The sequence below is a fragment of the Chanodichthys erythropterus genome, chromosome 17, assembly GCF_024489055.1.
Source record: "Chanodichthys erythropterus isolate Z2021 chromosome 17, ASM2448905v1, whole genome shotgun sequence".
NCBI lineage: Eukaryota > Metazoa > Chordata > Actinopteri > Cypriniformes > Xenocyprididae > Chanodichthys > Chanodichthys erythropterus.
Window position 1 is genome coordinate 7,362,931 of NC_090237.1, and position 26,793 is coordinate 7,389,723.

Below are 26,793 nucleotides of genomic sequence, written 5' to 3' on the forward strand. Positions count from 1 at the left end.
AATCTTGTTTGAGATTGGGGTTTGCTGAATAAATTAACTTTAGACTTTTTTTTTTGTCTAGACCTCTTCCTTGTTCCTTCTTGCTCCTTTATCTTCTTCAGATCTGTTTAATGTCAATATTTAAATCATTTGTCTTGGAGTTGTTGAATCAGCTCGGCATATTTCGCTGTGTCTCAGAGCCGACAGTTCCACTCAGTGCTCTCTGTGAAAACTTGCGTCGCTGCCCCTTCTGAATGAGAACACTCTAAATCAAACTGTCACCTCGAGCAATGTTGTATATAGACAAAAGCTTTTCACATTATATCTCTCTCTTTTTCTCTTTTTCTGTCTCCCCACCCTTGTATTTAGTGATCTTTCTTTGTCACTCCCTCTCTCTCTTTTCTATTCTACTTGAGTTCACTTGCAGTCTGATAATAGACATTGCGGCGGGGCTGTGCACTTGTGTGCTATCTCTGCTAGCTTTGTTTACAGGGACGCAGAGCTGAGCCAAGGACTGCTCAAGGTGAGAGGCTGCTTAAATTAGCATAAAGTTAGCCTCCCTGGGACAGGGATATTGTTGGGTCTGTGATCTTGCCTGCAGTAAGGACAGGAAGGGGCCTGCCTCTTACACACCATGTTAATTGTTCCGCTACCTGGCACATGTTTAATACCTAATACCTTTGTAGAAACAGCCCCAATGTGTAATTTCTTTTATGCAAGTGCTGATGTGTGTACTTTTTTATATGTTAAAATACTTTAATATCATATGTTAATCTACATTTCGAGCGTAGTTTCAACAATTTACCAATTATTTAAAGGGGTCATTAACTGCGTTGTTTTATTGTTTTATAATGTTTCCTGGGGTGCACTTATAATGTTAGTATGCTTTTTACATCAAAAATTGTCATAATGTAGAAATAAAAGGCATTTTCCCTTCCTGATTTGAATGCTCTGTTTTAAGGGGCGTGTCTGCAGTGAGACTTCAGTGTAAACGTCCACTGCTGTGATTGGCTAACATCTTTTGTTTTTACTGTTACAGCTCTCAAGGTTAACTAATCATGAAAAGCATTACATTTAGATCTATGATGTTGTATTTAGATTGTGGCATGAAAGGTTGCAGTGATGAGCATGTAGCCGATCACAGACATGTTGTTAAACGCATGAAAGCAGTGATTTCATTATTGCAACTCAATTTCTGAACACTGACGTATGCTTTCATCATAACTAACAGTGCAAACTCGAAGACATTTGTTGAATAAAACAGTAGTTTTGGCGTGAGTTAAACTCGCTGTTTGATTGACAGCTCCAGCGACTGTAAAGGGAGCGTTTTTTGATCACTTTCTATATATATTTTAATCACCGTTTAAATAACAGATTATTTTCTTCCTACTAAGAGAAACAACGTGAAGTTGACCGTTTAGTCACTGGTTTGATTTACTGACACACAGACAAAGAACAACTGACTGTACATGAAACATTACATATCAGATCAGGCATTAGAATGAACAGTTACTTAAATGTTGTTGCATTACTGTCGAGTTACTGTCGATATTCACATTGCTGAAAATAAATAACCATATCCCTAGCATTAGGATCCTTTGAAAGGTAATGTTATTTTAAGTCCTGTATTGGTTTTCTCTCCTCTCTCTCTCTCTCGCAAACATGCCAGTGGGCGGGGCTAACGTTGCAGTGATGAAGTGACGATGACCTCTTATATATCAAAAGCTCAAGAAAAAGTTGATTTCTCAATTCATGACCCTTTTAATCATATTAATTGCATGTATCAATAAAAGAAATGATTCAGTTATAATAATGGCAGACAAATTTATGAATAGACATTTATAGGTAATAAACTATAAAAATAGTATAGTAAATATATTTATAAACTATAAAAATATTAATATATATATATATATATATATATATATATATATATATATATATATATTACTATTTTTATAGTTTTTTTTGTCCTTCATTATCTTGAACAGCATGAAGCCTGATTAAAAATCTCTAACACTATGAGTCATAAGTCGTGTCTAGCGGGGAGTTGTTTTGTACTTGTTTGGGATTTTAAGAAACTGTGTTTGACTTTTTCATATCGATCAGTAAGTCGGAGCTCCTGAGGCAGACAGATAACATCAGATAAAGGCAGTTTCAAGCCCAGATATCTGCTGTGACTGAAAGCACTCATACCTCTGCATTGTTCTCTCAAACAGCAGGAATGACACAAACACTATCCCATTTTTTTTGTCTGTTATCTTTTGCTTCTCAGACAGGAAACCCCGCTGAGGTTTCCTCAGAGCTGTGGGATTCATTTAATTTATTATATGTGTTTACAAATAGCATCTGATACTTTTCTACACTGTAACACAACACTATGATTTTCTCCTTTTTTTTAACCCCGCAGTCATGCCTGTGTTATCCGGGGACAAGTGGTGACTTCAGATGGCACTCCGCTGGTCGGTGTAAATATCAGCTTCATTAACAAACCAGCCTATGGGTATACCATCACCAGACAGGATGGCAGGTAAGTTGCGGCATGGGATGAAATGGTATTTAAAGATGTCGGTTAGCAATTAAGATTATATATATTCAAATTCAAATTGAATTTATGTCAGCATCATTATACATGCACCTTTAGCCCACATCTGTGCACTCTAACTGCTTTCTGTATGGCAGGATGTTGTGTGATGTGCTGGAGATTTTATCCCCAGCACACCATTGCGCATTTTGCCTGTTTGCTTGGATGGTGCTTTTTGTAGCCATAAACAATCTTCCATCTCCCTGGCTCTCTTTTTTTTCCCCTCTCTCTTTGCTCGTAAACACATGGTCTCCCTCCCACAACAGCCCATCAAGCCCTGCAAGAACAGACTCAGTACGGCATGAAATCACCACTGCACCTGTTTGCTTGCTTAAAATGGGAATGCTGTCTTAAATGATTTTGTTTGATTGTGTTTTGTACTATCCTGGTGCCTTTGCTTTTTAAATGACTTCTTTCTTCACCTCCAAAGAGGTCTCTCTGCTTCTCTGCCAACCGCTAGAGTCGGATTGACCAAGTCACATGCAGTGGAAATTCATGTAATACAAAATTGAGCCTAAAGTCAGACTCTGAAAATCCTAAAAGCCATCCATTATACATCTGCCTTGATGTATTGAGAGTCGCTTACGCAACCCTGTTTCCCTGAAGGAGAGAGCAGAATACTGTGTCACGTCATCAGGAACTGCTGAGCTATAGGCGATAGACATAAAAGATGTCATGTGATTATTATGTAGTGGAAGTGGCACTGGTGTAGTGCGAGATTCCCCCTTGGACCCAAAACGGGAGTTGTTTGTAAAGCCTGTTCAAAAATGTTGTATTATTGCATTTAGGGGTGTCGCAATATTCCGGTATTGTCGTTAATCGTGATAATCAAAGCATGAAATATTGACAACCTTTCATTAGGGTGTGACAATATACACCACAATATGTGAATCGCTCATCGATTGGCATGGCAGCCTCTAGGGCTGTGTGCGTGTGCCCTGTTTATGTTTATGTGTGTGTGCGTCTCTCAGCACGTGACTAGCCAGCTAGCTTTTACTGCAGATTAGCGTCAGCTCTACGGCTGCATATAAACACACGCGCTCTCTCTCGCAGACACTTCCCAACAAGCACACTCTGTTCAAACTCCCACATCTCCCATAAACATCGCCTGTTCTTCAGAGGTCTTTTAAACAAATGAGATTTATATAAGGAGGAGGAAACAATGGAGTTTGAGACTCACTGTATGTCATTTCCATGTACTAAATTGTCTTTCTAAATGTTTTGTTAGCATGTTGCTAATGTACTGTTAAATGTGGTTAAAGTTACCATCGTTTATTACTGTATTCACGGAGACAGAGCCGTCGCTATTTTCATTTTTAAACATTTGCCGTCTGTATAATTCATAAACACAACTTCATTCTTTATAAATCTCTCCAACAGTGTAACATTAGCCGTTAGCCACGGAGCATAGCCTCAAACTCATTCAGAATCAATGTAAACATCAAAATAAACACTGTACTTACGCGATTAGACATGCTGCATGACGAACACTGTGTAAAGATCCATTTTGAGGGTTATATTAGCTGTGTGAACTTTTTTTATGTTGTTTAAGGCAAGCGCGAGCTCTTGGGGCGTGGAGCACCAGATTTAAAGGGCCACACACCCTGAATCGGCTCATTTCTAATTATGCCCCAAAATAGGCAGTTAAAAAAATGAATAAAAAAAAAAAGATCTATGGGGTATTTTGAGCTGAAACTTCACAGACACATTCAGGAGACACCTTAGACTTATATTACATATTTTTTTTAAAAAAAGTTCTAGGGCACCTTTAATGTACACACAGCACCCCATATTGACAGAAAAACTTTAATAAAATTTTAATAAAAGTAGATTTATTAAAAAAGAAAAACTGAAATATCACATGGTCCTAAGTATTCAGACCCTTTGCTCAGTATTTAGTAGAAGCACCCTTTTGATCTAATACAGCCATGAGTCTTTTTGGGAAAGATGCAACAAGTTTTTCACACCTGGGTGTGGGGATCCTCTGCCATTCCTCCTTGCAGATCCTCTCCAGTTCTGTCAGGTTGGATGGTAAACGTTGGTGGACAGCATTTTTAGGTCTCTCCAGAGATGCTCAATTTGGTTTAAGTCAGGGCTCTGGCTGGGCCATTCAAGAACAGTCATGGAGTTGTTGTGAAGCCACTCCTTCGTTATTTTAGCTGTGCTTAGGGTCATTGTCTTGTTGGAAGGTAAACCTTCGGCCCAGTCTGAGGTCCTGAGCACTCTGGAGAAGGTTTTCGTCCAGGATATCCCTGTACTTGGCCGCATTCATCTTTTCCTCGATTGCAACCAGTCGTCCTGTCCCAGCAGCTGAAAAACACCCCCACAGTATGATGCTGCCACCACCATGCTTCACTGTTGGGACTGTATTGGACTGGTGATGAGCAGTGCCTGGTTTTCTCCACACATACTGCTTAGAAATAAGGCCAAAAAGTTCTATCTTGGTCTCATCAGACCAGAGAATCTTATTTCTCACCATCTTGGAGTCCTTCAGGTGTTTTTTTCATGTGTCTTGCACTGAGGAGAGGCTTCCATCGAGCCACTCTGCCATAAAGCCCCGACTGGTGGAGGGCTGCAGTGATGGTTGACTTTGTACAACTTTCTCCCATCTCCCGACTGCATCTCTGGAGCTCAGCCACACTGATCTTTGGATTCTTCTTTACCTCTCTCACCAAGGCTCTTCTCCCCCGATAGCTCAGTTTGGCTGGAAGGCCAGCTCTAGGAAGGGTTCTGGTCATCCCAAACATCTTCCATTTAAGGATTATGTAGGCCACTGTGCTCTTAGGAACCTTAAGTGCAGCAGAATTTTTTTTGTAACCTTGGCCAGATCTGTGCCTTCCCACAATTGTGTCTCTGAGCTCTTCAGGCAGTTCCTTTGACCTCATGATTCTCATTTGCTCTGACATGCACTGTGAGCTGTAAGGTCTTATATAGACAGGTGTGTGGCTTTGCTACTCAAGTGCAGTCAGTATAATCAAATACAGCTGGACTCAAATGAAGGTGTAGAACCATCTCAAGGATGATCAGAAGAAATGAACAGCACCTATATAGTTAAACCCACTATATATATATATATATATATATATATATATATATATATATATATATATATATATATATATATATATATATATATATATATATATATATATATATATATAATATAAATAATATGTATGTATGTGACCTTGAATACTTTTTTTTATTAAGTAATTTGTAACTGTAACAGAATACATTTTTAAAGTAACCCTCCCAAGCCTGTCTGCTGCTGTGTGAACATAGCCTCAGTTCAGTTCAGAGGACTAAAAGTGTGTTTGGGGTCTAAGCCATCGATCTGGCTAACCCCTTTGGGTTAACACTGCGTCCGCTCAAAGTGTGCACTGAAAGGCTGAATGCACTAAAGTGTGTCACCCATGCCTGAGGTGCTTGTGTGATTGATAACAGGCCTGTGAATCGCTCATCGATTGGCATGGCAGCCTCTAGGGCTGTGTGCGTGTGCCCTGTTTATGGTTATGTGTGTGCGTCTCTCAGCACATGACTAGCCAGCTAGCTTTTACTGCAGATTAGCGTCAGCTCTACGGCTGCATATAAACACACGCGCTCTCTCTCGCAGACACTTCCCAACAAGCACACTCTGTTCAAACTCCCACAGCACACAGACAAATGCTCACATTTTAGCAAGGGCACGACAACAAGGGCAAAGCAGACCTTTGTTTATCAGCCGTGCCAATGAAAGCTCTGTGAATGGCCCGTTGGGATATGTAGTTGAATTAATGTTCAAGCAGCGTGAGGTGTGACTACAGATGCACACCGCATCTATGCCAACCTCCAGAACAAAGACTCTGAGTACAGTGCGTTCTACGCGTCCACATTTCACGTATTGCTAATAGTCTGTTTGCATTGTAGGTGTATTTGGCACTGAAGTGCATTCGTGCTTTCATGTCTACCAGAGCACGTTGTAAAGGTGCGTCTCCTCATGGTGATACACAAAAAAGATGAGAGTAGCATTCTGGATTTGTACACAATCATTCATCTGGCAAGCCACATACACGATAGCCTGCATATAGCGTCCTGTTTCATTTCTGTTTAGCGGTGTCAACAACAGAGCTCTCTGATCAGAGCGACTCTATATGCAGAGTGTGTGCTGCCATTGTAGGGTTGTTGTAAAGTTATGTTAGCACAGACAGCTCAGATCAATAATACTTTACCCTTCCCTTAAATGTCATTTCCCCTCTCACCTCCTTTATCAAAGCGCACCGTTCCACCACACAACAAAGACACTCGCCGGCGTACCAGCAGCAAGGAATCTTGCCAGTTCATTTCTCAAAAGAGAATAACGACACCACCCATTCATGCTGATTTTATTAATGCAAATTCGAAAGCACAGTGTATTAGACCGAGCCAATAGTTCATTGTATTCCAGTCACATTGTGTAGCTGCCAGATAAAAACCATCCCAACTAACTGAAGCTGAGTCCTTTTCAATTGAATCCTGTCATTTAGAGAAACATAATGAATTAAAACCTTTATTAAGTCTGGTTTTGATGGCAGTGCTGAGAAATGGTGAATTATGTTGATTAAAATGTTAGTAAATGGTATAATGAGATAATGAAATGCCATTGTAATTTCATTGAATGGGAGATCAAAACACCATTTTCAAGGCAGTGACAAGGCATAGCAAATAACTGTACTTAATGCATCAGATCCTCTCTGTTACGTTCTGATTCGTTTATAAATGGATTAATTTAACTGATAAGTAGTCGTAAAGAATTACGATGTGAACATGACTTCTGCCCGAGTCCCATCCCGATTCTTTTTTTTATCAGCTGTGGGGGGAAGACCACATCTCCCATAATTCTGTGCTCAATCTTGCCGTCATCAAGCTATGCCTTTGTTTTGAATAGGTGACCTCTAGTGGCGAAAATTTACATAGTGTGCCTTTAATGAAAATGAATGTGTTTATCTCAGTAGCTTCTCCACGTCTAACCGAACATGTCCTCTCCATTTCAGCTTCGACCTGGTGAGTAACGGGGGCGTGGCCATAGCGTTGAGGTTTGAGCGCGCTCCGTTCATCACTCAGGAGCACACCTTGTGGCTTCCATGGGGACGTTTCTTTGTCATGGACACCATTGTTATGCGACACGAGGTCAATGACATCCCCAGCTGCGACCTGAGCAGCTTCACACGTCCCATGCCCATCGTCCTGCCTGCCCCGCTGACGGCGTTCGCTGGGACCTGCAACGAGAGGGGCGCCGTCGTTCCAGAGATTCAGGTGATGAAAACCGATCACTACCAGCCACAGCAAAGGAAGTAAAAAAATTAAAATAATGAAAAATTGTGTATGATTTATCTGTTAATGTAACAAAAACTATGTGGGCGGGGCAACATAATATTAACAAATAATGTTGCACGAAAATTATAATTGTAAGTTTAACCAATCAAATCCCAGTTATTTCACTCTAAGGCTACACTAGTGCATTTTCGTTTTAAAACGCATACGTTTTGCTACGGTTACGCATGTTGTTTACACTACTCTGCAGCGTTTTCGAAAGTCTCCATTATTGAGGTTCGAAAATTGAGGTTTTTGAATTAATTTCATTTTAAAACACATAAGTTTTGCTACGGTTATGCCTGTCGTTTGCACAACTCCAGCGTTTTTGAACCTCGATAACAGAGACTTTCGAAAACGCTGCAGACCCCGTTTTAGTTTGAAAACGGCAGGGTTGTGTTTCAGTATAAACGGACCAAAACGGAGACTTGGTGGCGTGGCGTGGCTGCCCACGTTCACTATGTGTATCCTTGATGACAATAACATGGAGACTGACCTGCGATCTTTGCTGGCTTTGTTGTCATTTTTAGCAGCTATCGTGCAGTTAAACTCTGCATTGTTTTAATACTGCTGCTACCTACATGCACAAGATCCAACTGTTTACACTTGTACGTGCATGCCAAGTGTGCATGAACGGTCATGTGACATGCGTTTTCAGTCCCGTAGTATAGACGGAGATAGTTTCTGAAGCGCTATGGAAACGCCAGTCTAGACGAGGATCGTTTTCATTTTAAAATGCCGTTTTAAAACTAAAATGCACTAGTGTAAAAGGGGCCTAAATATTGTTTCACTGAAAAAAAAAGAAGAAAAAAAACCCCCATCATATTACGAAGGTAAATATTGCATGAAATGAAAATTCACCTAATGTATTTTTTCAAAATGCATGTTATTGGTCTCATTGTGATTGATTCATACATGCATATATTTATTATATATAAAAATCTTCTATTGAAATTGCAGACTTCTCTCTAATAACGTATGCTGGACTTCACCAATCATTTATTCCTTTTAAACTCCATTTTACACAAATGGAAGAATATATCTTTGCGGCTTCAGTGTTATCATGACTGAGATGCATTGTAAATGTTGTATCATGTTGTTTTTAAAAGCTTTTTTTGTTGTTGTTTTTTTACTATATTTTTGTTTTCAATCTTTTTAAATTTTAAGTCTAATGTTTTTAAACAGTCTTATTCTTGTTTAGTCTGACACTTACAGACAGTTGAAAAGTGTACTGCTGTCTCAGACAGATAAAAAAAAAACATGGTAATTTGCCGCAATTGATTCCAGAGTAGTGCTGGTTCATAATGATGTTCTGATAGACAGCAGGGGCAGATATTGGGAAATGTACATCAGAAGGGAATGGAGGATGTTCTGTCTCGGGTGGCAGTCCTGTGATTTTATCTCCTGTGTGTAATTGGGCAGAGATACACAGTCCAATTTACTACGCCAGACATTTTCTGAAGAACGATAATTACATTTAGACGAAAGCAGCATGGAAGCTTTTTGAGCTTTGCAGTCGATTTATGAAAAAAAATTGCTGTGTGTTGTCTTGAGTGACAGGTTTTTTGTGTATAAGTATGTTTATGTTAGTTTCGTTGTGTCCAAGTGTGTCTAATATATAAACATATATATATGTATATATATATATATATATATATATATATATATATATATATATATATATATATATATATATATATATATATATATATATATATATATATATATATATATATATATATATATATAATATGTATATGTGTTTCAATATGCACATATTTATGTGTGTGTGTTTGAATACCGATACCTCTACTTATACCTGTGTGCCACTTTCCTAATTATTTTGTCTTCTTCTTTGGTTAACAAGATAAATGAGTCAGCCTCACATGCATTATGCTGTCTGGGCTATTAATATCGGCACAAATCTGTCCCATCCCTAATCTTGAGGCAGGTTATTCACACAAACACACACTTAATGTACATATGCATTTACACACACCCACACACAGAGTTATCACAGGTTTACAAACAGAAACGTGTATGGAGGAGCTTTTCTTATCAGTGTTTATTGACGCAGTAGTGATCGGCTGTGTTTATTGGTCAGCTCTGTGCCTGACTGTGATAAAGGAGCGATACACTGAGAGTTAATGTGAGCTCTGCAGTGAGCAATGAGAAACCTCTGACTTCCTGTGAGGAAGCGAAGGTGTTGTTAATGATGCGCGTGTGACCTAGACGTATGCATTGCATTACACTGAGTCATTTTTTCATTCGGAGTAATTCGAAGGTTTCTGGGCCATATTTAACCACAAAATCAAAAGGAAAAAAAATAAATTATATTTTGAAAAATTGCATTATTAGAAAACTATCTTATTTCAGGTCTAATAATATTATTTGGCAATATTATTTTCTATTATTGTGACAATTATGTTCTGCCACCCCTCTTTTTCACATTACAATAAAGAACAATTTAATTAATAAACATTTTTCATTACTTACATTAAATATTTTTTTCATTCTTTTATTCAGCAGTGATGCATTAATGAAAAGTGACAGTAAAGACATTTATAATGTTGAAAAATATTTCAGTTTTTAAATAAATTTTGTTCTTTTAAACTTTATATTCATCAAATAATCTTGATTATGACCAAAAAATATGAAAAGCTGCACAGCTGTTTTCAACATTGATCATAATAATAAATTTAGAAATAATAAATAAGAAACATAACAATGCTTCTACAGCATTTATTAATCTTGATGTTAATTTCAACATTTACTAATACATTATTAAAATCAAAAGTTGTATTTGTTAACAATAATTAATGCACTGTGTGTTTATTAACTAACATTACTAAAGATTATTAAAGATTGTTAGTTCATGTTAGGTACATTACACACATTACATACATACATTAACTAATATTGACAAATGAGACCTTATTGTAAAGTGTTACCGAAATGTTTGAGCAGCAAATCAGCATATTAGAATGATTTCTGTAGAATCATGTGACACTGAAGACTGGAGTAATAATGCTGAAAATTTAGTTTTGAATCACAGGAATAAATTACATTTTAAAGTATATTCAAATAGAAAACAGTTATTTTAAATTGTGATAATATTTCACAATTTTTCTGTTTTTACTGTTTTTTTTTTTTTTTTGGTAAAATAAATGCAGCTCTGGTGATCAAAGAGACTTTTCAAAAGCATAAAAAAAATCTGCTCAACCCCAAACTATATATATATATATTTATATTTATATTTATATATATATATATATATATATATATATATATATATATATATATATATATATATATATATATATATATATATATATATATATATATATATATATATATATATATATATATATATATATATATATAATATATATATATATATATATATATATATATATATATATAATATATATATATATATATATATAATATATATAATATATATATATATATATATATATATATATATATATATATAATATATATATATATTTTATATATATATATATTTTATATATATATATATATATATATATATATATATATATATATATATATATATATATATATATATATATATATATATATATATATATATATATATATATATATATATATATATATATATATATATATATATATATATATATATATATATATATATATATATATATATATATATATATATATATATATATATATATAAAATAGCTTTTTTCATTCTTTTTGAGCTAAAATATGGCCTAGATTCACCCAATAATTAGTTTTTTGTTGTTGTTGCACTGTATAATAAAATGTCTGCTGTGAAGAAATTAATTCATTCTCATTTGCGTATATACCGGAGATGTTAAATAATGCAAACACTTCTCAGCAGGGTGCATCTCCCACAAAATTAGAAGATTTGTTACTGTTAGTTCTGTTTTGTTGTAACTGATATCAACATTTTCACCTCTCTCCCCAGACCCTCCAAGAGGAAGTGCGGATCCCAGGTACAGACGTGCGTTTGAGCTACCTGAGCAGCCGGACGTCGGGGTATAAGTCCCTCCTTCGTATCACCCTGACGCACTCCACTATTCCATTCAGCCTGATGAAGGTGCATCTCATGGTGGCCGTTGAGGGAAGGCTCTTCAGGAAGTGGTTCTCAGCTGCGCCCAACCTCTCTTACGACTTTGTCTGGGACAAAGCAGACGTCTACAGCCAGAAAGTTTATGGGCTGTCTGAGGCTTTCGGTAAGTGGGGAATGAAGTTGTTAGTATCTAATTTCTCAAGGCTGTTGTCAGTCTCAAGTTCAAACGTGTTTTATCTTCACTCCTGCTAGTATCTGTGGGTTTTGAGTACGAATCCTGCCCGGATCTGATCCTCTGGGAGAAGCGGACGGCCGTCCTCCAGGGATACGAGACCACCGCGTCCAACCTTGGCGGCTGGAGTGTGGACAAACATCATGCGCTTAACATCCAAAGTGGTGAGTTAGTACACACTGAAAGATATTCAAATGCTCACAAAAATACAATTGCTTATTAATTAGATCTGATGAGTTTTTTCCTTTTTGGAAATTAAGTAGCTTCTGGTATTAGGAAACATGTTTGTCTATCCGATCACAAGTGGACGACACTAAATACAGGTGTAAACGGGGTGTAAAACGTTTTGAGCTTGTCCACTTTTGACCACTTCCAGAGGTAGTCGAAAACGCATTCAACTGGATTGCTTTCATAGTGTAAATGCCTATGTGGTCGCATGTGTTTGAACAGTCACAAAAGACCTCCTTGTCTCCGCCTACTGACCTAATGCGTAAACATTATGGGAAGCGCGCTAGCCAGACGGGGTTTAAACTTTGTCGGCTGAAGACCCAAATTTGGTTTGAAGATGAAAAATGTTCTCTCACCATTCCTGATTTCTAACACACACTCTTGTTGCTATCAGAGCAGAAACAACGTTTTTCCATCATCTCCGTTCACGTTCATATGTAAATTGCGTCAGTTTATTTCGTCCAGTAGATCAAAAGATCTGAAAAAACCCATACATTTCCCTCGCTTCGAAGAAATCAGGACAGAAGTGATCAAAAGTGGACAAAAGAGATGAATTAAAATACCAGGTGTAAACAGGAATGTATCTCTCTCGTCTACTTGTTATCCAATAAACCAAAACGCATCTTAATACCAGGTGTAAACAGGGCCTTTGACTGCGATGATAAATTATAACATTCATTTATGCATTATAGTGCTTTATACAATACTGATTGTTTCATAGCAGCTTCACCTAATAAACAGGAAAATAACAGTGTTAATGTTGTACAATTCGTCAGTTATTAAACAAATTCAATTTTAGCTGTACAGCCGCTCTACAGAGGATACTAGTGTCATTATTCAGCTCAATTTAGTTCAGTGTTGTTTCAGTTCAGTTCAATAACTGTCAATGTTGCAACGTTCATCAATTATGAAACAAGTTCAATTCAGCTATAAGCAGCTCTGCAGACTGCAGTAGTGTTATTATCCAGTTCAGTTCTGTTCAAATGTTTTTCTCATCCAATAGTGTCAGTGTAGTTTAAATGATAATATCACTGAATATTAATTGTGTTTCAAACCACAGTCCAGCAAGCAAAGTTGTTATTTCTATGACACGACCTTATTAGAGTTGATCAATTTTCCTACTGCTGCTGAATTGTCTCTGAAATCAGTGATTGCATAAACTGCTCCATTCGGTTCCTGTCAAGTTTTCTTTTGCCAGCGCACAGATGCACTTATCTCAGTAAATGAGGCGTACTTTTAGCTCAAGTGTTAGGAACACAGGTGGCAGCTTGGTCTGTCACTAAAACCCAGCGCTGTCGACATGAGCACTTCCGGTAAAATTTGCTCAAATTCTGTGTCAACTTTCTTTTCTCTTTTCCCAAGAGACATTTACACTGAAGCTTCTTTTAATGTCATCTGTTTAATTGCCTCTCCTTCGCTCCGCACACTTATGCAGTAATAGTTTTCGTTTGTAGACCTGAAAGAAACTTCATTGAACTCATGTAAAATGACTTGCTGTCAAAAAACGGCCAGCATTTTTGTTTTTTGTTTTTGACAAAAAAAAGTGTAAAAAAAAAAAGTGTAAAACTGAAAGAAAATTAACCACACTCAAGCAAAATTACAACGTTTACATTCAAACAACTGAATGAAACTCGAACAAAATTAACTGAATGTTGCTCTAAAACTATTCACACCAAATATGCTACAGATATTCATTTGGGTACACGAAAAGTTTGTACATCTTAGAGAAAGTTAATCACACTCAAGAGAAATGAATTGCTGCCCAAAACCAACCAACAAATTTTTGACAGGCTCAGCAAAAAAACAATTTAAAACTGAAATAAAATGAATCAACATCGAGAATTTTTAAAACTCAAGCAAAATTACAATGTTTTTGTTTGTACACCTGAAAGAAACTTCATTGCACTTAAACAAAATGAACTGAATTGGGTTTTTTCACCTTAAAACTATTCACGCCAAACGTGCCACAAATTTCTGTCAGGGTTTATGAAAAGTTTGTACATTTGTACAATTTTTGCCCAAAATTATACAAAGCATGACAATGTATATGTAAGCAATAAGGTACGAGAGGCTGTGCTGAATCGTGAATAAGTCACGGCTGAAGGGCGTTGTTAGGCACGACTCGAAGTGGAGTAACCCCTTCAACCGTGACTTATTCACGATACAGCACTAGCCTCAAGTACCTTATGACTTTTATAAAATGGTTACCACACAATACAAATATTAAAGCCAAAAAATATGTATCAATGCAACTTTCATGAAGTAAAATCACTAAAACCCTTCCTTCGGCCAGAAAAAAATTAGTCCCTGACTGTGAACAGCAACAGAAGTTACATTATTACGCCATTAGATGGCGGCAAAGACTGTCTTTATGAGTGTGTCACTCAGTAGCGAAGACTTTTATATTGAAAAGACTGAATTGTTGTGAACACGGAACAAGACGTAAATGATAATGCTTTGACTAATGCTGTCAGTCACGGGAAAACCCCTTAACTGTTAAAAGGACAAGATAATACATAAACAGATTTTTTATTATGAATATAGGACTGACCTGAAGGAAAATGCTAAATCTGATTGCAGGTAATAAACTCGCTCAATCGATGTCTTTCTCACAGTACATTTCTACATAATACAGTAAGCTTCAGTGAACAATATTAACCCTTAAATGCATGACTGTTTTACCAATCATTCTTACATATTCGGGTCTTTATCGACCCGGATCTATATCTAAGACGGAAGGATCTCTACCTGTCGCGATAGGATAAAACTCCTCTGATATTAGAGTAACAATTACAGAAGAATAAAATAAATCATATTTTGTTACCTTTTGGAGCTTGAAAGGGCTCAGCTAGAGCAGATGTTTTATGCCGTCATCACTGTTCTTGTCAGAGCTCATTTCCCAGTAAATTCAGCAAATAATGGGCTAGTTTTATGTTTGAGGTCACGATTATGAGCCCATTTGCGATCTCAAACATATTCTCAAAACTATATAATTTTCAACATCTTCAAAATCAATATTTTGATCGCTAACAGCTTCACCAGATGCATCCAGTAACAGTTACAGTCATATTTCATTGCGTTCAGTACTTACTCTGCAGTAAATCACTGAGCCATTTCATGTTTTGCTTATTATTTCGTTTTGTCTAAATGAGTCGTCACTTCAGCATTGTGTATCAGACATTGCCACCTTGTGGAATAAAGGTGAATTGCACTTATTCCGTCATCTAAGATTCAATTATTGTTGTGCAGAAAAAATATACATACACTCATACAAACCTCGGGTCGTATGTGACCCTATACAATTTTTACAAAAAATTAATACACAAATAGACATTCTTTTATAATTTTATGATTTTTTTTCTTGTTATATTCTGTATACTGACTTGATTGAGGAATACCAAGAATGTTGATGTCTAACTTTAAAAAATTAATGAGGCGGAGGGTAGCGAATAACGTCCCGGGTCACTAAAGACCCGAGGTATGCATTTAAGGGTTAACTGAGAACGAACAGTTTACATTGCTAAGAGTGGTTGCTAAGGTAGTTGTTGTGTAGTGATATTGGGATATTTACAGGATATTTACAGAAGCATTGGGTGAAGCTGTCATAGCCTTGTTTTATCTTGAATAAAACACAGCTATTGACTGATCAGAATCAAGGACAGGAACTAACCGTTTTATAATACTGAAATAAAATGAATCGCACTGAAGCAAAATTATAAAATGCTGACAAATTGCTTACAACTGCTTTTTATTCGTCAGGTTTTGGCTATTTCTGAAAGTAAGTGATTTGCTCTAACATGCAAACATAACAATCTATACAACTTACAATAAAGGTGTAACCTGCTCCATGCACGTTTATCGGGAATATGTGCTGTTTAAAAGCTTATATGTCACTCATCTGTACTTCAGAAGCTACATTTTCTCCAAAATTGCCAGATTTTCTTCAAATCTCCAAGGAAATGCCTTGTTTCAATTGAAAGCCTTGTACGCAGTGAATTTGCAGTGAATTTTCCAGCTTGATGAGAATAAGCCTTTGCATCAGCTCCAGTAAACCCACCTGCATTTCTAGCCAATCATCATGGACGGACTGAAAACGCTTCTATTTAGCATCTCTCAAAACGCAGCGTGGTTCAACAGGTGCTCGGGGAGAAGCGGTGCAGAATGAAAATGACTGGAAATTGAGTTTCACGCACTTTGCCACTCTGCCACTTTTGAATGGCATATGTGGCGAGCTGTTCAGCATCTGAGATTCATTGAGACATGCGGTGAAGATTCAGATTGACTGTGATACTGATAATAAGAGGAAGTTCTTTCCTGCTGTGACTGTGGACTTTTACTTAGCTACTTTCTGTACAGAAGCATCTGGCTGTGCGAGAGAAAAACACCTCCTTCCGATAAATGAATTCAGTTCCGTTTAGCACATCTCGGCCTGATTATTTAGCAAAAATCCTTTCTCAAGCGCCAGCAGCCGTCCTGTAGCTCTGTGACAGAGAAAAGCTCCATACAAATACATTTAACGTAATTAAATTTGAGCAGAATTGAATCAGCTTTAAAACCTCGGCTTCTCATATCCTGTTGATTTACTTCAGAATGAAGGCTGTTCTGAACGGATTTGGGTGAATTACAATAAATGGACAAAATACTTATGGCATCTCTCTCTCTGTCACTCAGGTATCCTGCACAAGGGTAACGGCGAGAACATCTTCATTTCCCAGCAGCCCCCTGTCATCGGAAGCATCATGGGTAATGGGCGGAGGCGCAGTATCTCCTGTCCGAGCTGCAATGGGCTGGCGGACGGAAATAAGCTGCTCGCACCTGTAGCTTTAGCCTGCGGGTCGGATGGCAGTCTGTTCGTGGGGGATTTCAACTACGTCCGTCGGATCTTCACCACAGGAAACGTCACGAGTGTCTTAGAGCTCAGGTTTGGCATTCTGCACATGCATAGATACACAAACATTTGCCTGCTGACCAATGACAAGTTGCTTTGTAAATCTTATTAGATAAGTTGCTCACAAACCAAAAGGCATCTTAAGAGTTCTACTTAAATAGCATAGTACTGATGCTGGCTTTTTACATTTGAAGTTCATGCAAAAGTGAATTTTTGTTGTTGTTGTTGTTGTTTACTCATCCTCATTCCAAATCAGTCTCACTTTAAAGGGTTAGTTCACCCAAAAATGAAAATTCTGTCATTAATTACTCATGCAGTTTCACACCTGTAAGACCTTCGTTCATCTTCAGAACACAAATTAAGATATTTTTAATCAAATCCGATGGCTCAGTGAAGCCTCCATTGACAGCAAGATAATGAACACTTTCAGATGCCCAGAAAGCTGCTAAAGACATATTTAAAACAGTCCATGTGACCACAGTGGTTCAACCATAATGTTATGAAGCGACGAGAATACTAATTGTGCGCCAAAAAAACTAAATAATGACTTTATTCAACAATATCTAGTGATGGACGATTTCAAAACACTGCTTCATGAAGCTTTACGAATCTTTTGTTTGGAATCAGTGGTTCGGAGTGTGTATCAAAATGACAAAGTCACGCCCCCCAGTGGTTAACCATTGAAATTTCGAAAGACTTGTGACGTGACGAAGCCATTTACTGAAATCACGTGACGTATAGAGGCCTCATATTTTATCAAAATAACCTAATTTGTGTTCCAAAGACGAATGAAGGTCTTACGGATGTGGAACAACATGAGGGTGAGTAATTAATGACAGAAATGTTGTTTTTGCGTGAACTAACCCTTTAATGTTTGAAAAGACTGACCAGGATTTGTTGCATAGAAAGAAGTAAATAATAACAGAGTTTTCATTTTTGGGTGAATTATTTATTTAAATGTAATTCCGAACCTTGCTAAAATGTCATCCATCTTTCCTTCAAACCCAATAAGCACACATATATCTCCAAGCTGTCTGTTAAAGAGTGAATCACCTGGAAAGCATCACCTAATTATTAGGCATAGTCAACTGGATTTTTTTTTTTAAAGAGAAAAATTCACTGTACAGTACATTAATAAAGACATGACATCCACATGGAAGCATTTTTAGAAATGAACACACTCTTTACAAATTACATTTCCAGATGAAATTCTCAAATTAAATTGATGTCTAGTCCAGAGGTTCTCAGAGGGTTTGCTTCTTGGAAGCTTCTTTAGAAGTTAAGCCTTTTTGTCCTAAATATGCAGAATTACATAGTTATTTGCATTTTATTATTTGCATTTAGCATTGTTTTTCCAAATCAGAATAGACTGTGACAAATTTTGGCATAGGCAACATCCAGTATGTGTATTTTACAGGAATCCTTTCTATTTGTTGTGAAGTACGGTATATATGCTTTTAGAACTGTCTGTAGTAATGTAATGATACCACTCTGACCTTTTTCTCTGTACATTAATGCATGAATTAAGTACTAACTCTGTAAGCTAACCCTCTATTTTCCCACTTTCTTCTTCTTTTCATGCTGCTTTCGCTAAGTACAGAAATAAAGATTTCAGGCATAGGTAAGAGCTTTACTAAAGAGTAATACCATTTGTTATGATGAATGAACATCAGCTGAACACTTTTTTTTTTTTTATGTTTTATGTACAGTTGCTTTTGTAGCCGCCTGTGGAATGCACCAAGTTTAGGTGTTTTCCGTAAATTAAGGCGTACCAAGAAGTGCATTAAAACAAATCCTCTATAGATAGCTCAGTCGTAGCACTGCCCCTTTTATTGCTTTGTGCTGTAGATCACCAGTTTGATGCATGAGTGAACTCTCAAAGTGGGTTACTGCATCAGAAAAAAACTTGAAAGAATTGTGTACGTTGAGGAAACCAGAGTCAGGGCACATAATTTGAAATGTCAGGCAGGAAGATGGAAAAGCAGTTACGAGCTTAGCATAAGACCGGTATCAGCGTTTTAAATATTTCTCGCCCTCGGGGGACTCGGCTTCCTTAAAGAATATAATTACCCACCCCTGCCCATTAGAAATACCCGCGCTGCATTACCCACAATACAGCGTGATATTTCACCCGATGACAAATTACACATTCAAAGCGCCGTCGGATCTGAATACACAGTTCGTTAACATGTTTGATTTGACAAATGGCAGCGTGGTATCGAGGAAAAAAAACATCAGTCATCAAACTTCGATCTAAGCTTTCAAATATAACACACATCCTCCCTGTGGTGCTGTGAACCCTTAATATAAGATGTGTGGCACAACCAGCTGTGGGTTTTGACAGGCATCAGTGTGACAGCTAGCAGTATGATGCTCAGGTATGACTGACAGGATATGAGAGGGTTCTCATAGAGAGGTTGGGTAAACCCAGAACACCTGCGAGTTTCAAAAATGCCCTATCCTTCATGATGAAGTCTCAGTTTAGCCCTGCATCCTCAGGTCGTGACTTTCCTGTGGGTGATTCCATCAAGACAAAGGGAGGCGTCACACATCACGATGCTGTTAGATAAGGGCACACGTGCAATGCTGCAGTAAATGGCTAGTCTTATATTGCATATTTGCAATGCCAGCTAAGCACTGTACAGTTTATTTGAATTGGGAAGATGCATCCCAGGGACATGGGGGAACAATGCAAGGGGACACGAAAGTGATGCTCTGTCATGCTGCCAGAACCTTTGACATATAGGCATCCATTGCTTAATGAAAATTTTAAGAAAGGTGAGAAGTGACCAATTTTCCTGAACACACCCGCTTGGAAGTTTCTAGTAATCCGGAAATCCTTGATTTGCTGGTTCGGGTGTCTTTAATTAGGATTGGAGCTCAACGCTGCAGGACAGAGACCCTCCAGGAACAGGATTGGACCACCCTGAATCTATTAGGCAATCTATTTCACTCTATTACTGATTGATTTCAAACCGTTTGTCTCTCGACTCCCTCAAACCTAAGTCTGAAAACAAGTACTTGTTATAGTGTGCATTAGTGTAAAAGGTCTTCTTCTACAATCAGTTGTCTTATTCTGGGTAATACTGTAATGCCCAGGCTGCAGATTAATGAGAATATTGCTGCACAATTTATCAACATAATTTATCAACATATTTATTGCAAGCCATCTAGCGGAGTAATAACAGATCCATATTTAATAACGCATACCTTTGAAGTATACTTAACGTGCACAAGAATGCATGTTAAGTATGTTCAGCAAGACTTCAAGACCATGAGCCAGATTTACTAAAGAGGGCAAATTGGCGTGAAAGCGCAATTCCAAAAAACCTATGATGGGTGTGGAAAGTTCTGCATGTGATCTACTGATGACACGCAAATAAAAGAACACAGACGCAGCTGGATCATTTCCATAATGACCAACGCAATCTACCAAGAGCAGCACAAATTAGCATCTGGTTTTAGACATGCTTTTCTTGGGCGTTAAATAATGAGCAAACACCTGTAAATTGACCTGTGCAAACCTTAGTAAATCACCTTGCTTGATTAATTTAAAGGGGACCTATTATGTCCCTTTTCACAAGATGTAATGTATGTCTCTGATGCTCCCAGAATGTGTCTGTGAAGTTTTAGCTCAAAATCCCCAAAGCTAATTTATTATAGCTTGTCAAATTTGCCCATTTGGGTATGAGCAAAAACAAACTGTTTTTGTGTGTGTCCCTTTAAATGCAAACGAGCTGCTGCCGCTTTAACAGCTCGTGCTTCGGTTGCTCAACAACAACAAAGCTGGAGAATCTCACGCAGCCAAAATGGGGATTGTCAGTAACGGTGTTCAGTCTTACATTGTTCAAACCGGAGTCGGACACTGATGGAGAGACTAAGGATACAACTACTGAAAATATCTCTCTTTGCATTAAGCTTTGAGGATCATAACTTTGCAGATGTTGTTTATACTCAAACAGCAACATTACACACTAACTAAAGTTAAAAAGTGAAATCATAATCAACCACCCCTTTAACCCTTTAGAACCTAAAGCTAAAATAGCCCATTTTCACATTATTTATTTTAATTTTTTTTTTATTATAAAATTCTCTAACAATGTCCTATCTTCAAGTGCAAGGTGTCATTTTTTTTTTTCAGAAAACAACTGGCTTTCAATAAATTACAGTTATTGACCATTAATGTATATGGTGAGTTTGTAAATAGAATTTAAATAGACGAAAATAAAAAAATAATAATAATAATAAATGATGATCGAAAGAATCTAACACTTCAAACTTGAAAATTCAACTATAAGTCATTTTGTGACACTAAGTTGCACAGTTTTCATTCAAGAGAATTTTTTTTTTCATACACGCATACATATACTACATATGCACAAATCGGCAAGCATACATTTACCGCACGGACACATTATACAGACGCACACACCAAATGTGAAATGCAAGTCTCACTTAGCCTCCTCCCAAGTCTTATAAAAAATCATCCCAATTGACTGTGTACTCCTTCGCCATGTTTTTGTTTGTTTCTTCTATTATTTATGCGATCCAAAACTCCCTAAACTGTCGCGCTCCATATCTCTCCGTTCAAATCCTCCTTCCACCCGCTCTCCCCGAAAGCGGCTGCCATTTGCTAACGGAAGGCTCGAAATTACCGTAATAACCCTTATATTGCCGAAAAGCCCATGTTGACTACTTTCTGTAGCAATTTGAATTATTACGATGGCGTACGGTTCAAGACTTACGGTAACATGAATACAGCTTGGTTGAATGTGTCGCCGACGACACATCCGGTTTTAAAGGGTTAAAAACTCTCCTCCCATAAATTTTGTGTCTGAAAGGGAAACTCCTACAAATGCATATGCAATAAGGTCAGCCGCAAAAATAATCCTGTCCACGCCTTTTCAGCACAAATGTTTCACTGCGTGTCTTTAGTAAGTCCTGACAGTAGTCTTTGCTGGCGCAAGCTGTTTGTAAATCTGGCCCCATGTGTACTCTAAGCATTCACATTTCACATGGAGTCGGTGCTCCATGCTTTATAGTGTTTTTGTAGTCGCTGCTTTGTCTTATCGGCTCTGGACCAGGTTTGTGTTGTTCTTTTGATTGTAAAAGGTGTGCTTTAGGGTATACAAGCTAAATCACTTACCGGAACATGTTCCAATAATTCATTTTAGAAATATACATTTGTAGAAACGACTGCTGAAAAGGCCAGAAGATTTGCAACCAGAAGAGAGCAGTCGCCACTGTTTGTGAAAGCAAATAAATGCATCTCAGTGTTTAGTTATGTGCACACAGACAAGAGAATAAGGCTAGACCATGATCTCTCTGACATATCCGCTGACCCCCTTTCCATAAGAGTCGCTCACCTCTATCGTCACAGCAACATGCTGAAAATCCAATTATCCTCCCCAGACTGGCTTTAGTCGTTGAATATAGATGGAGACTATGAAGGTCAGGGTGTTCTCCTCATCACAGAAAGCACAATGCCGTGTGCCTCCAATAACACAATGTACAACGCAGAGACTGCTGGGACTGAAAAGCATCTACCCACAGCGTCAAACTCCCTGGCAGATTCTTGCAAAATGGGATTGAGATTTTTCTTGACAAACCCATTTTACCTTCCTTCCAAACCGAGGACATCATTCAACACGGTCAGCAGCCACACAGTGACGTGCCGGCCCCGGGTCAACCAAAGCAGCCCGTTTCCAGCGATCTTCTAGAAGGTCAGTTGTCGGTCTGAATAATAGATCGAAGCTGACAGTGCTGCAGACCTGGCGCTATTCCTTTCCACACTCTCACATTGGCCAAAGGGATTTGGCACTAACCGCCCCAGAGTTTCAGGGGAACATGCCTGGGATTTGTTTAATCGGTTTTGAATGCTGATACGAAGACAGGTTATGTGTTAAATATGATGGCGTTTGGCAGATGTGTGTTGTAGCATTTGCTATGGCTAGTCATCTCTAATCTTGCTCTACCAGTAGAGAATGTTTTTAAGTTCACGTTTTTGTTCCCTTGCGGCAACCTTTTAAGATTTTAAATGTGGATCCTGAGACAGGTTAGTTGTAAGTAATGATGGTATTTGGCAGACATCATCTCACGAGTAATGCTGAACGTATTTGTTCTCTTGTGACCTTCCTTACTTCAGTTTTGAATGATGATAGCTTTTGCTGGGGCTAGTCATCTCTCGAGTACTACTATAGACCTACAGGTGGTGTGGCTCTTTTTTCTGCAAATAATTTTCAATTATTTCTTTTATTCTCTTGGTGGTAGGTTTTTAATGGGCAGTGGCTATTTGCACTAAGTGAAATTAGCACATTTTCTTGGCGATAGATGCTATTTACACTGTGCAAAAAGCTGTAGAAGCTATTTGCACTAAGTAAATAATAGCAATATATGCTATTTACACTAAGGAACGCTTAGGTGTCTGGAACCCTCTCAGAAACAAGCTTGCATGGAATATATTTCAAAATGTCTCATCTGAATGTATTTTAGATTTTCTATCTTATGTTAAGTTGAAATGTTTTGTATAATAACATTAATTTTATGGATGATATTGACCTGTGTGTTTTCCATGTAAATAGCTATGATGCTAACATGGCATAAAAACTTAAAAAACAAAACAAAACAAAAAACATCTATTTACACTAAGTGACAATATGCTATTTACACTAGGTGAAAATAGCGATAGATTCTATTTACACCATGTAAAAGTATCAGTTCTTTGCAATAAGTGTAGTAGTAATTAGATGCTACTGTATCTGTGTTTTTGTGCATTTACAGGATGCAATAATATCATAGAGTGTAAATGATAATATTTATTAAAATTAGTAAATGGATGCTGCCTTAAACACTTTTAATATTATTAAACACTCATTGGGCAGTTTATTTCCACTTTTAGAACATTATTTTCATTTTATTGAAAATAAATGCCTTTCTGTGATATGTGATGGGAAAACGGAGAAGAGCGAACTCGGCAAAAGGCGGATTCGTACCCTTTTTTTAAACTCGAGTGGCCTAACCAGACATTGGTGGGCAGAGTTAGTGTAAATAGCATTTGCCCACAAGGGATGCTATTTGTACTTAGTGTAAATAGATACTCTGTTTTTAATGTGGATTAAAGACAAATTTGGTTTTGCTATAATGGTATTTAGCATTGTAGTATTGTAATATTTGCTTAGGGCTGGTTCACAAAAAGTACTTTTAACTTGACCGCTGCATTTTTAGAATGCCGTGTCATGCTCGAGACGCGCGCGCAATGGTTAAAGATGTCTGTCTAGAATGTGTTTACATGGAAAAACAATTAAAAAGTATCACAGTGGAATTTAAAAATGCATTCTGTGTGAACTGCCCTAGGCAGTTACAAAGAATGCTTGTCAATGAATGTTCCCTTGCAGTGAATTTTCCCGCTTTGTTAGGTTTTGAATGCTGATCCTTAGACACATTGGATGTTAGCAATGATGGTATTTAGCAGATGTGTGTCTTAGCATTTGCTATCTTGAGAGTGCTAGTCCTACAGTAGTGGTAGAGTGCCATTTTATCACAAAGAATATTGTTCACTTAACATTTCCACTTTATTGCTGTGACCTTTAAGTTCTGAATGCTTATAATTTGACAAGTTGGTTGTTAACAATGATGGTATGTAGCAGACGTGTCATAGCACAAGCATGTCATCTTGCAAAGCATGGTTTTTTGTTCTCTTATCATGACCTTTCTCACTTTGTTAGGATTTGAATCTCGATCAAGTTGGTTGGATAGTTATGATAGGATAGTTACGATAGCATTTGTCATGACGTGTCGCATAGTATTTTTTGTGAATAGTCATCACTAGCATGCTAAAACCATCTTACCATGAAAATTGCACTTTTTGCAAAGAATAAATGTTTTTTTTCTGCCTTGAATGACCTTTCCCATTTAATTTCTCATGCTAGATTTTAAATGCTGAGCAGCACTTGGTTTTTAGCAATTATAGTAGTTGGCAGATGCATGTCATAGCATGTGCCGTGGCTGGTCAATTTAAGAAGAACGCTTTTCACTTATCATTTTTGTTCTTGTTCTGTGACCTTTTTCACTTTGTTCGAAAATGATTAACCCCTCCAGGAAGACACCATTCCAGAAAGGCGAGAACATTTCACACTTTTTTTCTTCTGTCATGAACAACTGCTGAATATTCACACTTTTTTTTTTTTTACAACTTGCTAACATTTAAATGAGTTTAACATTTTAATTTCCGTCATGTTTCAATTGCACCTATTAGACTAAATCATGCAGTACAAAAATTAATTGTTTTTCAGTGTACTCCAGTTGATAGAAATTGCATAAGCCTGAAGTAGGTGAACAAACTTTACGTACTAGCGCTGACCTGTGAAACTGGTGCAAATCATCCCAATTTCACCACAAGCGGTCTTTGAAACACAGATGTAGCCTTCAGCGGAGGTGCAATTAGAGCATATCACAAATCAACTTGAAAAGTGTAAAATTGCAGTCCAGGTGCCTAGCCTTTCTATCATTTTCTCAGAATCTGATTATATATAGCGAGGAAACTCTGTACATTGTACCAGATTGGCGTGTTTAGGTTTTTTTTTTCCACCAGACACCCTCTCTAGTCTGATTGGAGCCATTTTGTTGGGCTTTCATGTTCTTTAGCCCCCTGTGTGGTTGTGAGGGATGACTTTGACCATCCAGCTTTGCCATTTAATGGACTGTTTTTTCAGCCTGTGGGCCATTTTTGCTCCAGGAATACATAATGTGTTTAGATAACGGCTCTAGACCACATGCATCTCCAGAAGAAAGTTTCCCTTCGGGGTTTTTGGTGGCATACCTATTTGAATGCACACTGGCAGCACATTAGGCACTGGGCCGACTGTACTAACCACGGGCTTCACACACACTACATGTGTTTCTATATTTGGACTGAGAGTAGATGCTCACAGTAAAAGATTGATGCAGATAGGACATGGCAGAGACATCTCTAGCTATAGCTGTGGATCTGTCATCTGGTGATTCTTATGTGAAATGAACATGATCTCCCACTGCTAACTCCCATCTCTGAAGCCATTTATAATGCATAGATTTAAACATGACATCTGTTGCACATGTCGACATAGTTCAGTTGCTCAGTATCAGTAAAATTTTTAAAATTGATAATTTCGCTGCCAATCATGGCTAACGATGTATAACATGACTCCCACACTAAGTATTCAGACCCCCTTAAATTTTTCACTCTTTGTTATATTGCAGCCATTTGCTAAAATCATTTAAGTTCATTTTTTTCCTCATTAATGTACACACAGCACCCCATATTGACAGAAAAACACAGAATTGTTGACATTTTTGCAGATTTATTAAAAAAGAAAAACTGAAATATCACATGGTCCTAAGTATTCAGACCCTTTGCTCAGTATTTAGTAGAAGCACCCTTTTGATCTAATACAGCCATGAGTCTTTTTGGGAAAGATGCAACAAGTTTTTCA

General features: G+C 37.5%; 1 protein-coding gene across 4 annotated transcripts in view; it reads left to right on the top strand.

Annotated features, from left to right (window-relative positions):
• The window catches only part of tenm4 (teneurin transmembrane protein 4), a 183,067-nt gene that overhangs the window by 108,658 nt on the left and 47,616 nt on the right, over positions 1 to 26,793 (top strand). For 2 of the 4 annotated variants that reach the window (XM_067364762.1, XM_067364764.1), the window contains 6 exons: positions 2,390 to 2,509; positions 7,573 to 7,834; positions 11,871 to 12,138; positions 12,228 to 12,371; positions 17,107 to 17,356; positions 18,924 to 18,944. In XM_067364762.1, coding sequence (XP_067220863.1) covers positions 2,390 to 2,509; positions 7,573 to 7,834; positions 11,871 to 12,138; positions 12,228 to 12,371; positions 17,107 to 17,356; positions 18,924 to 18,944 — 1,065 coding nt within the window. The remainder of the gene's footprint in view (positions 1 to 2,389; positions 2,510 to 7,572; positions 7,835 to 11,870; positions 12,139 to 12,227; positions 12,372 to 17,106; positions 17,357 to 18,923; positions 18,945 to 26,793) is intronic. The other 2 variants (XM_067364761.1, XM_067364763.1) reach the window with 1 other exon arrangement.